Genomic DNA, 18,456 nt, shown 5'->3' with positions numbered 1-18,456 from the left:
GAAAGTTATATTTTAGTCATCTTCGGTATTAGTTAATAATTTTTCAAAGTGCAGCTGGTCATTTGTTACTTTAGCCAACTCAAAAAGTATAAATTATGCTAAGACCTTGATATCATACATTTATCCCATTGAAACGTGTTCTTAAAATTAATACATTTACTGGAATTGAAACAAATATACTGAATATAATATGGCTCAGATTTGATTGAATATAATTACCCTTTTGTGTTAACTGAAAGGGATACTGTATGATTACTATATTTAAACTACAAGATGTGCTACAGACTTAATTATTTTATTATTTCACTTAGCCGATTACCCAAGAGCGGCGGAGATTACGAGGAGCCTGGCAGAAATGATTGTGAAGGACCTTGTTTTGTTACTGTTCTATTGTTTCTGAACAAAAACTTTTAATTTGATAATAAAGTATTTTCTATTAACCTATAAACTTTTCCCAAATTCTGTCCTGGGTTTTAACTAATTAATAATCCAAAGGAAAAATCACAAAAACACTTAAAAAGGTCATGAAATTTCATTCAGATTTAGCAATTTGATGATGCATCCACCTTAATTATTAAAAAGTATCGGTATCGGTAATACTGGCCCTGTATTTATTTGGTATCGGATCGATACCAAATCTTGCAGTATCGCACGCCAGATGCCAGAGCACGGCGCGTCAATTTAGCCGAATTCAGCACAGAGCAGACAGGAAGTCAGACACCACCACAACAACAACAACCGGTTAATTTTCATAATAAAACACCCCGTGTTGACGCCAGCACAAAAATCTAAAAAAAAAAAGAGACAAATAACATGCATTTCTTCTAATCCTTTGTTTGGGAACACTTCTTCTTGCGTTTGTAACACACATACGTATAACTGCGGTCGCGCGTCATTCTGTAAGTATCGCGGGAACTCCTCGGTCTCGCAACTCCAGCTGTCCGGAGAGAGACGCCCACTGCCTGTAGAGTGCTGTGTTCATGTACCGCTAATGCAAACCGAACATTTCCTTCAGCTTCGGCTTCACATCAAAAGCATTTCAACGGCGAAACGCAAGTAGACTTTTATTTTGAAGCACGGTGGTCGCAGGAACATGCAATGTGGTAAGTGAATGTAGCACATAACGGCTATCGTTCACTAGAAAGTCTCTACGCAGCAAAACATTTAGCATTTGGTGACAGCGGATCAGTTTAAATACGTCAGGGAGTAGTTTTGTTCCGTCTGTGGAGTAATGGAACAAGAAGGAGCTGTTGGATGAAGTGACGCCGAGATCGAGAAGTGTCCAACGGTGTGTCACTCGTGACTCAGCGGCAAACACCGATCCCTCAAGGAAGAAACTCTCAAGGCCGGGGACACAAGGCAGGTGAGTTTTCCGGGGAATCAAACGAGGTAAACAGGGTCGGCCACAGGTAGTCAGTGCTGGAGATGAGTCTTGCATGAGGTGAAGAACAATCTGGCAATGAGTGTCAGTGAGGCTGGAGTATATATACCAGGGTGATGGGTGATGAGGAGCAGCTGAGGGAACAGGTGAGTGGAGCTGGCTGATTAGGTGAGAATGGCTGGTGACAGGGCAGGCAGAAATGAGCAGGTGACCAGCTGTGACACTACTGAAGTTATGTCCTTGTTCTGATGTGTAAGAATCCTCACTCAGACACTCATCAGTTAAAAATTTGTAACATACTCAACCCCCTCATGAACATGTCACATCTCATGATACATCCATGTGACTGATGTTCACAACATTATAACAAAGTCTAAAATGATTGCTTCCTCATGTGTGGTTTTGCAGGTATGTTAGGCATTTGTACACCTGCAAGCTCTCAACAGAAAACTTCACCACACTCACAGTGTTATTATAGTATTCTATTTATATTAACACCACAGCTTCTCCATATGCAGTTGCATAGTTCCTGTTTAGTGAGCACACATATGTTCACATTTCTTCAATATAAAGCGATGGCCAGCTGCTCATGTGGAGCTTGAGATGGGTTTTTATTGCTACTGTTGTTGAGAAGGACTGTGTGTTTTGACCCCCCTTCACTTATATTAGACAATCATAAAGGAAGGAATACCTAAGAGCCAGTATGAATAGGAGGAATGATGACAACCACCCAAAACTGTTTTAATGTACATAGGAGCATGTGAGTATTGTTTTAAGACAGACTTTAAAATGTGTGAACCTCCCCTTTAATCTGCTGACAGAGTGTAATACACTGCCTGTGCTGGTGACTGACAATATTATGAGAATAGATTTTAAATAATTTGATTTTAAAAAATCATTGTATTATTATAAAAATTGTAATATTGCAAGATCAAGTAGTTTTATTATGGGAAAAGTCTTATTATTATATTAAAGGTGCAATATGTAAGAATTTTCATTTCAATTTTCATTTCAACATTCAAAAATTGAAATTGTCAAACAGATGTGAATAACACAGTTTTGTGGAAGGAACCCCTCGAAAATGAGATGATTCATCTCAAGGGGCTGTCCTGAATAAATAAATAAATTTAAATAAATTCAAATGTACCGCTATAAACCGTTACACACTGTGATGCTACCCTCTCACTGAAGTTGCTTTTGTCAGCCCATCTAAGTTTTGCAGTTGACTAGTAATTAGCACAGTAAATGTTCTTTGTGTTTTTTCAGGTATGGGGGCTTCTTCAAGCCAATGTGATGGATCCCAGCAGAGTGGGATCGGGCAAGACGACAAGCAGCCTATAATCGAGAAGGATGACATTAAAAGGAGGAGCTCCAGCAGGAGACACAGCTCAGGAGAAACAGTGGACTGTCCCACCTGCCAGGGTACAGGACGTATACCCAGAGGTAACACACACACACACACACACACACACACACACACACACACACACACACACACACACACACACGAACACACTGAAGACATCTGTGTCCCCTGCTTTAGTTCCCTGCATTCTTTCCTTGATGTTCAGCTCAATATGACTCACTTTTTGAAGTCTTAAAAGTTCTATAAAGGACATTCACTGCCACTAGATGTCGCAATATAGCATTTTTTGGATTTTGCATTTCCATCACCAGCTGCAGGGCAGCAGATTGAGCCTTCTCAGGAGTAGGGTGACATGGTGACTTCGTGCTGGTCTGATCTGCAGAGTCAAACAGAGTAACTGTTACATGACTGATACATTTTCTGGGCTACATTTCAGCACAGAAGTGCAAAAGATACATTAGGGAATCAGGAAACGGTCACCATCACATGCTGTAAGTTGTCCACCAGACAGCACTGACAGGTTTGTTTTGACACTGTGAAAATGTTCACTACATGTACAGTACACATCTTCTTTTGGCAGTTGAACACAAACACGAGAGGATCACATTTCTTACAATATCATATCTGCTCCTACTTTGTCATCCTTGACATGAAACCATGTTCCATCTGTGTAACAGGTCAGGAGAGCAAGCTGGTAGCTGTCATCCCCTGTACTGACCAGAGGCTGAGACCCAGACACACGTAAGAAGACAAATACCCAACGCTTGAATTTTACTTTGTAAATCTGTGGAGTGGTTATTACCTTGAACCCACGAATTACACTACTGTGCAGATGTAACATCCACAGCATGAATACTGTATATACAGCTGTATACATAGCTGACAAGGTGCTCCTATATTTGATGTGCAAATGTCAATCTGTTTTCTGTTCAAAACATTTTACAGACAAAAGTAAAAATGCACACAGTGACCACCTGCCGTCCTCTGATCTGTCTCCTCTCTCAGGAAGTTGTACGTAGCCGTGTCTGTCGGCATTTGCCTCCTGGTCAGCTCCCTGGTGCTGTTCTTCCTGTTTCCTCGCTCCGTCCTTCTTTCTCCAGTAGCCGTCAAGTCATCCTTCGTTTACTTCCACGAACAGGATGTCCAAATTAACATTACGGTAGGAAGAGAGAGAGAGTGAAGGAGAGGTAGGAAGGGTTTATGGATGCAGAAAGAAATGGGAAAGGTGTTGATAGGTTGTCCTGTCATAATTATTTTGATTGTTACATCTCTTAGTAACAATTCTCATTGTATTACTGTATGTTATAAAATCACAACTTTGTTTCTTTGTAGAATGTTCTGAACATCACAAACCACAACTTTGCACCAGTGCAGGCCTACAATCTGACCGTGCAGGCCCTGAACTTTGACACGGTGGTGGGAACAGTTGCCATCAAGAACGTCACCAGTATCCAGCCTCTGTCCGTCCAAACGGTGAGGCATCGCACAGCATAGAAACCTGTTATCATTGAGGCATGCATGACTGCTGCTAACTGTAGCTGCTATTAGCTATAGGTTGGACCACAGTAGGCCATGTAGCTAGCTTCCTATTAGCTGACTCTGCCTGAGCTTTAAGGCCTTTACACATTGGAGCCAGTTTTTTTTTATGTCAGTACTTGCACAGTGAATTTAACACAGTTAAAAAGAAACATCACTTTTTATTCAGCTTTTGCACCACGAATGAAGGACTCAACCAATCGTATTGTGCGAAACAGATGTCAAGTCACAACTCATGAAAGTGGCGGACCAGTTAATTGTTTATGTTTGACAATATGCTGTATTGTCTGACAAAGGACACAAAATTATCAGGACAATATGACAAATGACATCACTGGGATTTTTTTTGTTTTTTATCTCTTTGCACAAGTCTACTTACTCGCGCAAAGAGATAACTCTGTGTTGTTGTGGTTCTGAGGACACAGTGTGAGTTTGAGGACATTCATTCCTGGCTCCAAAGTCCCAAATAAATGCACCTTTTCCTCCTGTTTGAGTAGTGTTTGTTAAAAACTACAGTGACCAGCTGTAAACATTAAATTGACAGTCAATAAATGGCTTCTGCATCTTTTCTTCCTTCCAGTACTCCTTTGTGATCCCCATCAAGCTGACAGACCCCGGCCTGTGGTGAGTTGCCACTGTTACTTTCTGCATTGTCCTGGTAGAAAATTCCCTTACTGTAGGTGCTGAAGATTTCATTCAGGAAAGTCATAGTTTGTTGTAAAGATAGTAAAGTATCATTTAGTTTTGTATAAAACTGCTCAGTGAACTACATCGTCTCACTCAATATATGTCAGCAACACCAACATGGCCGTCGCCTCGGAACAGAAAAGTATTAAAAAAGGCGAAGTCTGGCCATATTTACGCCTGCAGTTATGTGAAAGAAGAGTCAGCTAACATACAGCACTGACTCTACACAGAGCGTTAAACAAGGTGACATCACTCAGGCAGCTGTTGGGTGTGTAGTCTTTCTAAATAGGTACTTTCACGTTCTTGTATTTATAATTAGAAAGGAATATATTTTTTTGCTTTCGGTTCATATTGATACCACTCTCCTGTCTGTACAGTTAATATAAAGCTACAGCCAACAGTAAGCACTTAGCTCAGATAAGTATAAAGACTGGAAACAGGGAAACAACGAGCCTGGCTCTGTCCAAAGGTGACAAAATCCACCTGCCTCCTAGCGGCGCCTCTAAAGCTTTATATCATTCAAATAACTCCCACACTGGCGAGCTAACTTTTTGTTGGGGTCCAATAGAGTGTTTGCTCTCATCTGTCAACACAGCACTAGTCGCAAAACAAACATTGTGATTGGTTCTATTAATCATTAATCTTTAGAGCTGCTGGTAGATCTATATTTTTTATCTGGCTTTCCCTGTTTACAGTCTTTGTGCTCAGCTAAGTCAGCCTTTATTTCAAAGGGGAAAAAAACAAATGTGTTGTGCTGTGAAGATCACCACTTACATTCAAATGATTTCCAAATCCTTCATCAATTTAGTTGTGGGTGTAGAATTTGTGTGCAGCTCACTGGTACAACCTGTTAACCAGCTAACCTGGTGGTAGAGATAGCTTCTTCCTCCTGGGATAAGATGTGTTTCAGTTTAAACTTAGCGTCTGTCTCTTCTTAGTCAGTTCAAAACATGTATTGTCCTTGTGTTGTAATGTCGTCATTATTATTGTATTAATACAGGTACTTTTATTATTTATTTTATTTCAATTTAATTAACTATTTATTATTATTATTATTATTCATTTAAAACTGTTTTGACCCCTCTCTCTCTCTCTGCAGTAACTACTGTAAGAGAGTTTCCATGCATGTCCACATCCTGTATCTGCACTTACAGTAAGTATCATCATACGTACAGTAATGTGTTTCCATAGGTCTTTAGGATGCTTTCATATTTGTGGATAGTCTCAAGGCTAAATTACTGACTGGGGAAAGAGGTTGCTGTTCTCGGTTCAGCGTTTTTAAAAAATTCTGTGTAATTCAATTAAGGTTTATTGGCAGCAGGCTAATGTCCTGAAAATACCAAACACATGCAGTGCTGTTCGTTGCACCACCACAAAAAAGGCCCTGAGTTAGTTGAGTTTAGCCCTTGTATTCAAGTAACTGCGTTTGACTTTCTTTTAAAAAGAATGATACCAATGTAATGGTCTTTTTTCATATTTTGGCTGAAGAGATTCAGAGAATGTTATGAATGGCACAAGGTTATACATGACTGACGCATGTATGTACACAGAATGATTAATGCCTAACATAGCCTAATGTTTCTGTTGAACATCAGTCAAGTTTTTAAAGGGAACAAATCACCTTCATTTAGTCAGTCAGCCTTTGTCAGACTTTGAGTGCGAGGTCCACATGAACACAAAATGTGTGCCAAAGTTAAAGAATGACACAAGGTACACCTACAAAACTATGTTGTTTTGAAAAATTAAAACTCAGAATTGTAATATTTTACAATATTAATGAGGTAATAATACAAACTTAGAAAGATTTACTTTTTCCATTAGTGAATAAAGAAGCTGCTCTCAGAGGAAAATAAGGTCCCAGAACACTGTTTGAAGCTACAAAAGTGGCAGGGTCCGCCACTTATAAACAAAGTAAAACTGTGTAAATTGTGTTGTCCTTTAAGCTGTTTGTTTATTTAGTCATGAAAACAAATACAGTTTGTTTATTTAGTTTGTTTAGGCAGGAAAAAAATCAGCCAATGAAGATCTTTCTCTGCTCATTAACATTTCTTACCAAAACCACAGAGTGCTCCTTTAAAGCAGGTGTGGTTATTTGAAAGGCCTGATTTGTGTTCAGAATTTACATTCACCAATCAGTTTAACAATAACTGAAACAATATCTGGTATTTTTACTTGAACCTTGCTTGTTGCCAAAGATTGAAACTGATTGAATATTTTGTGCAGTCACAACTCTTGAAAACAAAACATGACTATCGCCCACTTCTGTTGACTTCACTAACTGAATCTTTAAACAGAAGCCATTCAGTCATATTGTTAGGATGGTTTGACTGATGTCAGTGCCAGAGAATTTACACTATCTGTGTTGAGCCTGTGCTCACATGACACTCGGTCCACAGATTAACAGTCCCTCACAGTGATTCACTTCAGACTGGATAGGAAGAAAAGCATCAGTGTGTTTGCCTCAATGTAATTATAGCTCAAAGCTCATGTGATAAGCCATGCAGTTTGAAAACTGTTGTAGATATCACTACTTTGAACTGCTCTGTAAGAAAGAAAGCAGTTTGACACTGTGCATGTTTTGCATGTGCAACCACACCATTTTTATATTTAACTTTTTTTGTCTTGTACTCACTGTGCATACAGACACATGTTTCTCTCTGTATCGTACAAAGTTAAACTTAGCCTTATTGACCAGCCTTGAAAAAATGATATTGTTGGTCCATGTTAGACCATCCTTAAATACACTGGGCCTTCCCTACCCTGTCAGTGGCACTCAACCCAATGAGTCTCAAACTGATTATTTTGGTAGTTTGTCATTTTTGTACCGACAACTGATGCCTTATCGGTCTGAGAGCATTTTCGAGTAAAGTTCCTGTGTTTTTAGGCGTCTATTGGAGCTGAATAGGTTATCAAAAATAACACGTGCATGTTGGTGCATGTGAGCCCCGCCCTTCTGACCGTTTGACTGCCCCATGTATAGACACAGTTCGTGTGTGTTCTGACTTATGCCACTTTTGGGGACAAACCCCCTCCTGCATTTGCATGGAAACAGTTCTACTAAACCTTCAACACTTCAAGAGTATTCCAAGTCTGGTATGGTACCCAATATGGCAACCTTACTACGACAACACGACTCTGGGAATCTGTGGATAAAATGACAAGAAATGTTACATTTCTTTTTGTATACAATGTAAATACACAAGATACGAGTTATGGATGTCGGGCTGGCTGTTTCCCCCTGCTTCCAGTCTTCATGCTAAGCTACATTAACCACATCATGACTCCAGCTCTGTGCTGAACACCTGCTCACATCTGATCACATAGCAAATGGTAAAAAGTGTATTTCCCCAAATGCTGAACTGTTCCTTGAAATCGCAAAAATCACTAATCCATGTTTCTGTAACACTCGTGTTTTTTAACCTGACATCAGTGCCAGTACAATTCTTCCACGTTTTGTCTTCCCTCTACTGCAGGATGTCTATGACAGTGTACTACCTGGCCCACTATGAGCAGCTGTCCATGGAGACGTATGAGTACATCGACTGCGGAGCCAACAGCACCGTACCACACAGTGTGCAACCCCCACCCACCTGATGGACGGGTGTTGGATGAACGGACGAAAACTGTGGAGTTGGGCCTACAGTGTTTTTTTTTTTATTACATTTTTTTCTGTGGACTGTGTCACTAAAATGTCTGATAAGATGTAACGTGATACCAGGATGTGATTAAGTCACCCTGGATGGATCCATGAAGGGGCCTGGAGGTGGAAGATAAATCCGAGTGTGTAAATAACTGGATGGTGTCAAATGCACCACTCTCACTGTCTCTACGGACAGTTTTTACAGTGCTGTGGAGAAAACCGATAAAAACCTTGAGGCCAAGGACACAGTGACAGTATGAAGGTCGGAGCAGAAATGCCATGCCACCTGAGGATCTGAATTGGTTCTGATTCTACTGGAGAGATGTTGTTACTGAATGTGAAAATGTTGGATTTCTTTTCTTTCACTGTCACCACTCAATAACTGTCAGTTTATGTCATTTTACTATATTTTGTCATTTTGTTCATAATCTGAAAAGGTAAGGTGCAGTAGAAGTGTTGAAATATAAGGATTGTCTAAGTGAAAATTGCACAATAGTTACGTCAGTATGGTGTGTGTATAAATGACAAGCAGAAGACGTCGGATAAAGACCTTTTTATTGTTTTTCATTTTAATTTCACATTCAGTGTTAAGTGCCATTCTGGTGGCTTCTAATCTTGTCGTATGCCTTATAACCTCAGGTTCACATGGTTGTGCCCACTGTCCAATAAAACTCTAAAACACAATTTTAATGTTGCACTCATCAATATTTTTATAGAAACAAATCAAACAGCTGCTCGCAATCTGAAAGGTTTGCGCTGTTGGTACTGACTCATACACAGGGAATTATCATCTCTACAGAGCCTTTAAGCCTCTTTTAGTTCACTGTTTTGGTTTTCCTGCCTCATTTCACAACAGCTTTTCTAAAAAAACAAAAAAGAGAGATGCGTTTTAGGCGACATTCTTCTGATGAACTTAAAGCCTTGACGACCTCATGCTGATGTTGTTTTCACAGAAAGGAGCAGAGCTGCTGTTCAGAGCTGTCAAACGGTCTGGTGATCCAGTGAGGTCGTCAGAGAACAGTGCCGTCACTCATCTTCCTCACCACTGCTGGGTGTACTGTAAGGACTGTAACATAAACTGGCATTACTCCTCTGAAAAGACTCAAAACGGCTCTGCTTTAACAACCGAGTTCTCTCCTGAGATGGGGAGCCTTTTCTCAGGTCACACACTGACACGTGACAGTCTAAACTCTTAATAAGGAAGGCTCTGATACTTACTGAGTATCTGTTGGGGACCTTGGCACTGTGATGGCCAGGTGTCTTCAGGTCACTCTTACAGTGAGGACACTGGCCTCCAGCTGGAACCAACACATGAAAAACATGACGCAGGTTAAAGCTGCACAAGTTCTTACAAGGTTTTAGACTCTAAAGCCTTGTTCAGACTGCCAGCTCTAAAGTTTAGAGACTAGCTGGTGAACATAGTGGAACATTTTTCAGGTAATTTAACAGTTTTTTGTAGTTATACTATTCCTGCTATGACAAACAATATAGACACATTACTTTGATAAACAAGGACCTTCCCATATCTGGAGTTCAACCCAGGCCGCCTGGGTGAAAACCAGGAACCCTAACCACTAGACCACATTGGAGCTCAGTGCCCAGACACAGAATGAAGCACCGATCGATGGCTGAATATATTCATTCACTTTGTTTCCATCAATCATTTCCAGGTAAACAGTAAATCTGTGCAGGTGATATCTGAGACCCAGTGTGGAGCAGCCTGTGTGGCCCTTCATGAATCCTTCAACAGGCCTCCCTGTAATGAGAACACTGGACGGTGACGGCTGTTTGTGTGTGCGTGTGTTTGGCAAAATGATTTAGATATTTCAGCCTGATTCACCTCCAGATTACACATGAAAATGATGTGGGTAACTTGAGACAGGTTCAAAAGATCTTATGTGGATCAGGAAAACATTTAAAGGCATGCAGAACACACAGACAAGACCGAAGCCCTCTTCAGACCTGATATTGACATCCGTCCTGAGTTATCCGATCCAAGTCCATCAGTTCACGTGTTCGCAACATGTTTGTGGTATAAAAGCAAACCCAAGATAACAACTTGACCTGACGTCATGTTTTGTTTAGTACCTGCAGTGGAAAAAGCCTTGTTTTTGGCCTTGAAAAAGCCACCCTTGTTCAGGATATTTATCCACGGTACCTGTTTGCTCCTGTGTTGCGTTTGATTGGGTTGCATCGCGGCTGGTCTCAGAATCCCTCTGCAATAGCTGTAAAAGAGAGGTAAACAATGGGACAGAGTCACAAAACATCACTGAAGTCATTGTTTCTTGTGTTCCATGCTAACATGTTAGCATTATTGGTTTACACAATACACGATACAGGACTGAAAGGAATTTCTTATGTTTTATTCATTAGGCCACATTAGTGTATTATTACATACCTGCCAAAGTTAAAAGAAAAACTGAACATTTAGATTTTTATATGGTGATGTATAAATGTATATCTTTGGAAGTATCACAGTGATTTATAGCCGTACATTTCTAAACTGCCCACCAAGTTCAGATCTTGTAAGAACAATTGATTTTTCTCCACAGAGAAAGTAGCTTTGATCAGTATTTGCTCTGAACACGGTCTATGTGCCCCACAATGTGGAAGATCCAATTAACTATATCCAGAAAATCACACTTTTTTAGCTTCATTAGCCACCGAGCAGCTTTTAAAGGACCTATTTGTAAGGAAAATTGATTTTTGACTCTTATTCCCAACCTTTCCAATATTGATGCTTTGGTATTGAGGGACAGGTCGGCCATCATGAATGAATGCTGCTCTGTGAACGCTGAAAATCTTTAAACAGCTTTTCCCTCTTTTCCCAGTCTTTGTTTAAAGCTAAGTTAACCAGCTGCTGCGGGTTGCTTTGTATTTACTGTCAGCCCACACATGACAATGGTACGGAGCCTGGGAGCCTAAAACTGCAAGAATGAAACAGGAACTGAACTCAAACCACAAAACCAGACAGCAAAGCAGATGCAGATCCAGCTGTTAGAGCATCTCCAGAGATCAGCCTTTGAAAAAATAAAGTGATCATCCAGCAGAACTGTTTAAAGATGTTTAAACAGGTATAAAGGACAGGATTGGTTATAATGTAGGGCAGACAGACAGCAGCTGAAATAATGCAAAGTACTAAATGCAAAAGAAATCTGATCTTTATTTGAACTCATCCGTAATTAAAGTTCATCACAGCCTATTTCCAAGTGTAGCTCTAAACTATATTCACAATTTTTCTCCTCATCTCATATTTATTTCCTTCTTGTCGTTTCTAAAGAAGGTCCTTAAGATATCTTCCATCCTAAAGATCGATAGATAACCTTTTAAATCAATTCAGAATCAAACAGATTTTTCAGAGGATAACTTTGAAAATTGGTAAAATCCTTCATTTTGGATGCATTTGTATCTTAATATTTCCTTCAGGTGCCTATAAGTGACATATTTGGTGTCTCAACTTAGTTAAAGTATATGCCACTAAACTCAGGTCTTCGTAATCGTCAGGTAATCGTAACCATTAAACTGAAAGGAAACAAACATATTTTTGTGTCCATACACATCCTGGAAATCAGCAACAGGATACAAGCGTCCAGATTCACTCAGGAAACGAGTATGACCTCATGCTGGGGTGTCACATGTCCCTGCTCAGTTTCCAATCAGCCCTGCTGTTGTTCAATAATAAAGTAGAGCGACCTTGCTGCCCAGTTGTTACAGCAGTGATCCCCCCCACAGACTGAGGCACAGGCTGCTTTAGATTTTACATTTAGATTGCTTAAATCAGTAACTACGTACATCACCCCTGCAAATGTTTTTGCCGTTTAACACATCATCTTAGATACAAACATTGCTTTTTTGGATTATTGTACAGTCTTACAGGAGAACATGGTGTGAGGATTTATGCCCCATGTTCCAGTCGCACTATGTTATATTTATTTAACCTCATGTTTACTTTTCAGATGATGTCACAATCAGAAAATAATGATGTGATCAGCACAGCAGCACAGCAGCCTGCAAATCACCGGCTGGTTAACATCATTAGTTCTCATTTAGATGTTTGACAACGGGAACCAAAAAATGTGGAGAGGAGAAAAACAAAATTGTGATTTCAATAGATGTAGTCTAAAGAAAAATTTCCTGAGTAAGTGTACTTTATCACTTACTCATTTCCTTCTTAACCTTCTTACTAATTGCTCAGTACAACATGTCGTTCACCTGCTGGTGGTCTCTGGCTGTCCTGCGGTCCAGAGCACTCTGACGCCGCCTGGCCTCCCAGTGCATCGCTGACATCCTGATGTACAGCAGCTAGAGGAGGCATTGACAGATCAATATTCACTGTGAAAATCTGACCTGAGCTTCTAATTGTATGGTGTTAAGTAACAAAGACAACTCTGTGGCTTGCTCACACATTAGGTCACATAAAGAATAATAACGAATAAAGGAGGAGTAATAAAAAGTAGTTGATGAGTACATTTTCTGCTGGCTTTGGCCTTGCATTGAATGGACAGATGTAATTGTGGTATTAATCTTCTCAGTATGAGAGTTAGGGGGAAGAGCATTATGTTGCCCGAAACTGTTACTTTTAAGTGTTGGCAGTGCAGACGCCTGTGTAAAATATGTTTAATTGCCAGTATTTTAGCACACATGATATTTAGTTAATTTGCCTCACAAGCCGGTGATTCAAGTCAGCATATAAGGCATGCACTGTTATGTGTGTTGTACTGGAACTGAGTGGAAACCACTCACATCTGGCTCAACCCCGAAACTGTAATGGTTTGGTTAAGGGGCACGTAGAGCACACCTGTGACCACACCTCGCTGAAACTTGGAGTTAGCAGGAATCTTTAATGAAGAGCAGCATGTGGTATTAAAATTATTATTAGATGTTTTGTTCTGAGAATGTTTAGACATACACCTGCTTCCTCTCTGTGAAACTGTATTACCTGTATGTGATCTGACAGCAGAGTTACCTGATACACTTTAACTCCAAACCACTGCCCTCGGCTCCTCTGATTACTGATCTCTTATCTGTGTTACATGCTCTCCGTGCACTGCTCTGAGCTGGCACAAACTGGATACCTATCACGGACAATCACAACTTGGAGCCGTTTTATTATAATATTATAATTATTAAATGTTAGTATTGTGTCATGCATGTAAATATGCCCAGCCTGCATGGGATTACAATGAATATAGGACAGATACACAATGATATACATCATATACATGTTCTGCTGATACTACACAAAGTAAAAAAATACTGGAAATGTGAAACCGATGGATATTTTTAAGGAGACAATTTTTTAGCCATGTTTGTTGCAACAACTTCTCCTAACCCTAACCAAGTGGTTTTTGTGCCTGAAGCTAACCAGAGCACAAGCGCAGCATTTGTCATAACGTAAAACAGAAAATTGAACCTAAAGAAACTTAAATTTGCAATATAAAGAAATGTAAAGTTTCAACATATCAGAAACGTACATTGCCAACATTTAGTATGGTGAGTGAGTTTGAAATTACATGATGTATCCTGACTTAGTGCCATGTTTTTACATATTATGCACATACAGCATATCCTTAATATGTAATGTGTTTAGGTAAGACGCATTACCACAGGACAACACATCTATTGTTTTGCCCTTAGAGCAGCGGTTCTCAAAGTGGGGTCCAAGGACTCCCAGGGTTCCCACAGAAACTAATAATAATAATAATTCATTTTCACTGTAATTCCATCCATATGTAACACAATGTCAAAAATGCATGACTGTTTTGGTAATGGGATTCATACACTTCATACACTTGTCATAAAACATCTGAAAGCAAACTTCTTAAAGATGGTGGTCAGTGGTCTAATTTGTTTCAGTTCAGGGGTCCTTGATGTGAAAAAGTTTGAGAAACCACTGCTGTAGAATATTTATGAACAAATGTGTCTGTATGTTACAGCAGACAATTCAGCTGAGTGACGTCTAAGACATAATGAGCACACAAATAAGAGTGTTTCCTCACCTGACCTGGTCCCCGTAGAGAAAGCAGCTCTGGCAGCTTCAGTGGACGACTGGTAGAGGCTGAGGTGTCAGTCTCTCTTTACCTCTCTCCTACCTCTGACCTTGTTAAGTGGAGTTTCCAGGCAACATAATGCTCTCCTGGACAGCTTTTGTAAAGGTACAGGTGGATAAATCATTGTTCTGCACCTCCTGTGGCTCACTAACAATGCTCCCACCTCACTGTGTGGATGCTTCTCTGCACAATTCTGTCTTTGTGGTCTTATATCAGTAACTTCTTTTAAATCACTTCTTAAAACCCACTTTTTTAGACTTGTTTTGATGTGAAGTCATCCTTTTTTCACTGAATTTTCATCTTTCCATCTTTCATTCCTTGTACTGCTTCTTAAAATATTTATCTGTTTTTAATTCCTCGCTCGTGTTGTCTTTTTTCTTTCTGTCCTTTACTGGTTTTATTTGTTGTCCTTTGTTACTTTTACTGCTCATAATGTTATCTGTTCTTAATTCCTCTGATGTGATGTCATCTTCTAATCTTCCTTAATTGTTTTTATCCTTTTAATTATTTCTATTTTTGCATACATTTTTTTTTAACTTACATTAGACTAGACTTCCTTGTGTTTGGCCTGACTGTTTACGCTTTATTCTGTAATATTGTTATATTTTCCTGCTTTTGCTTGATTTTCATAGCACTTTGTAAACTCTGTTTTTAAAGGTGCTGTAAAAGTTTATTATTATTATTATCATTATCATTATTATTATTATTATTATTATTATTATTTGTTGATGAAGATTCTCAGTCATCTAGGTCATGGTAATTCTAAGTGCTGTATCGTAGGCAACTGGACTTGTTTCAGAGACGTGTCACCTCTCATCCAACTAACTGGAGAGGAGTAGGCAGGCTGTTAAACTCTGTGTGGGAGTGTCCTTACAGAGTCGTTAAGGACACCTGTGAGCTCAGAGTTTCAGAGTCGTTAGGGCCACTTGTGGGTCGTTGACCTGACCGGCCTTCATGTGGGTTGCTAAGGCTAGGTGAGCCCAGGTGTGGATGGTCGTTAAGCTGTCTGGGGAGAGAACTCAGTACAGCATTGTAGGTGGGTGATAAGTAATGTCGTAGGCCACCTCAAAGACGGTCATCCCAGTTTGACATAGATGGTCACAGGGTCTGAGCATGAAAATGGGGTAAACTGCTGCTATGTGCGTGTCAGACAGAACTTAGTATTAGCACCATTATCTATCCAGTTATCTGATACACTTTGCTCCCAGCTACTCTTTACTAAAGTGAGAGAAATGTTGTCACAGCTAGGTTGGTTGGGTTTGATCATCCATCAGGTCGGCCATTCCTCCTGCGGACAGCAGAGTGCGCTGCTACCCTGTGTGCTCCCTGTGTGATGAAGATTGGTGGTCTGTATGGCTGACTGCTCTGTGATCAGCTTTGCAAATTCAGGACAGGACAGACCTCTTGTCCTGCATTTGGTGTAGCTGTTCAAGGACTAATAATAATAGTTAGCAGTGAGAGAATAGTATAACTAGAACACAGGAAGATCGATGTCTTCAGTCTGGATGAGCACACTGCTGTTCCCAAAGGTCAACAGCGAATACTCACTCATGCAGCAAATTGTTTTTGAGGGATTTTCTTTTCTTTCTTTTTTTTTTATTGTTTTTAGTTTGGATTGTTTCCTGCTCCAAGGGCTTGATATAGTTTGAATCTATTATAAAACACATCAAAATCAACTTTGATTACCTGCTCATATGTAACTGAGCTCTGCGTCAGCGGTGGAAAGTAGCTGAGTATATTTACTGTTACCGTTTACCGTTTACCATTTAGTACTTTACCTAAATACAATTTGATATACTTTGCACTTTGTACAATACTTGAGTACTTAAGTCTACAAGCTATACCCAGAAGTATATCAAATAATTTTAGCTCCGATGTATCAACTTACAGTGATGGAATGTAACTAAGTGCATTTTTTTCTCAATTTTGAGGTACTTTCTTCAAGTATTTCCTTTCTCTGCTACTTCATAATTAATTTAGTCAGAAATCAGATTTCAAAACATTAAGTCTGATAATGACAAAAATGCTGAATAACAGAGTATATAGTAAAGTAAAGTGTTTTACTTGTACCTAATATACTTAAGTACATTTATTGCCAGAAAATAACTTCTTAAACTTAAGTATTATACACTTTAAGACTTTTACTTTGACTTCCATTTTTACCAAAGTCATATTTTAGGTAACAGGATATCTTATCTAAAGTATGACTTTTGGGTACTTTTTACAGTACTGAGAAGTTATAATCCTTCCTTCCTTCCTTTCTTCCTTCCTTCCTCATTTTCCATAATTAAAATATGGTCTACAAATAAATTATGATTTAATGACTGAACAAAGGGTAAGTGTGGGCTCTGGCCAAGCATTTGATACCAACTGTAAATACTTGATACTGATACTTGCCAACAACTTACCAACCCCACCCTGTGGCATGAATGTGATGGGTGAGAGACAGAGACAGAGAATTAGCCCGGTAATGCTCGCCGTCATGACAAGACAATCTGCAAAACACCATGAGTTTTCATTTTAGCTCCTGCATGTGTGTGTGTGTGTGTGTGTGTGTGTGTGTGTGTGTGTGTGTGTGTGTGTGTGTGTGTGTGTGCTTGCTACGTCTGTGTGCTCATATCTTTCCTCACACACTGGACACTGCTGATAACAGCCTTTTGGATTTGACTCTGTTGTGCAGCCTGTCACAAATGCGCGTGCACACACACACACACACACACACACACACACACACAACTGAAGCTTCCATGATGCTGACATAATCAGTTTTACATCAGATCTACAGATCGTCTGACAGCACTGCAGCATCATTTTATTCACAGCAGGATTAAAATAATGATAAATTATAATTGTGTCGTGGATAGGTTTTTTGCGTCCTCTATCAATGTTACATGTCCTCCTTCCTCCTGTACAAGCAGTCAGTCAGCTTGGCTCCAGTCAGTCAATAGGTCATCAGTGCTTTGGCACACACACACATTTGCACACACCCACGTGTTATCATAATGAGTGTCGGGTAACAAGGAAAGCACTGCGTGGGCCATTATCATTCAAATCAATACAGCAGACCCATTATGTCATAGATGGCTCACACCGACCCATGATGACCTGCTGGCACTCTGAGCTGCTGTGGAAAAGATATCACCTCTACAATCGGCCATTGTAGCTCCTTTTTAGCAGATGACGCAGCGTTGCTTTTGCTTAACATTCATTTTGTTTGTATGCAGCTGTTGTTCATGCAGTTTCTTCTCAGGAACTGGAAGAGAATTATAGATGGCCAAAGTCATGACATCATGTCCAGACAAGCCTCTGTTCTACTAGTCAGTAGTGCACACAGTAGTTACACATAAAGCATTTATTATATCGACCTTTCTGAATAATTGAAGCGTGTTCCTCTGGTTTACTTTACATATTTTAAAGGTGCAAAATGTAAGAATTAGCCTCGTGTTTAATTCATACTCCAAACAAATGAGGGGCAGCACATCACCAGAGTAACCGCTAACTGATGCTATCTGTAGCTGCCATTAGCTCTTTAGCTCAGTTAGCCATGCAGCTGGTGCTCCTTTTAGCTTACTCTGCCTGTACTGGGAGCTCAGAGCACCAGGGGAGTGTTGGTGTTGTTTACTACTGGACTATCACCTCTGGAGTACAAAGTGGCCAGGGGCGATGTACTTCTTACAAATTGCACCTTTAATGGCTGATGATTCCAAAAGTGCTAAATCCACTGTGACTCAAGTTTTGTCATTTATCTGTAATCAATTTGGTGACACTTAAAAATCAATCATCTCTCTTGTGTCAC

General features: G+C 39.8%; 1 protein-coding gene and 1 long non-coding RNA gene across 2 annotated transcripts; one reads left to right on the top strand and one right to left on the bottom strand.

Annotated features, from left to right (window-relative positions):
* The first annotated feature begins 1,170 nt into the window (after positions 1-1,170).
* LOC141019275 (transmembrane protein 106A-like) lies at positions 1,171-9,294 on the top strand. The gene is made up of 8 exons (XM_073494139.1): positions 1,171-1,363; positions 2,648-2,824; positions 3,425-3,488; positions 3,753-3,906; positions 4,080-4,220; positions 4,864-4,907; positions 6,070-6,123; positions 8,444-9,294. The coding sequence occupies exons 2-8, from the start codon at positions 2,650-2,652 to the stop codon at positions 8,562-8,564; spliced, it is 753 nt and encodes a 250-aa protein (XP_073350240.1). The 5' UTR covers positions 1,171-1,363; positions 2,648-2,649; the 3' UTR covers positions 8,565-9,294.
* Positions 9,295-9,586: 292 nt separating this feature from the next.
* On the bottom strand, positions 9,587-10,157 carry LOC141019276 (uncharacterized). Its single transcript, XR_012180766.1, has 3 exons — positions 10,111-10,157; positions 9,829-9,908; positions 9,587-9,676 (listed from the first exon to the last, which is right to left on the bottom strand). It is a non-coding gene; the product is annotated as an uncharacterized lncRNA (long non-coding RNA).
* Positions 10,158-18,456: the final 8,299 nt, after the last annotated feature.

This window comes from Pagrus major, chromosome 23, assembly GCF_040436345.1.
Source record: "Pagrus major chromosome 23, Pma_NU_1.0".
Lineage (NCBI taxonomy): Eukaryota > Metazoa > Chordata > Actinopteri > Spariformes > Sparidae > Pagrus > Pagrus major.
The sequence above is the reverse complement of the archived record's forward strand: the minus strand, read 5'-3'. Positions and strand labels throughout refer to the sequence as shown.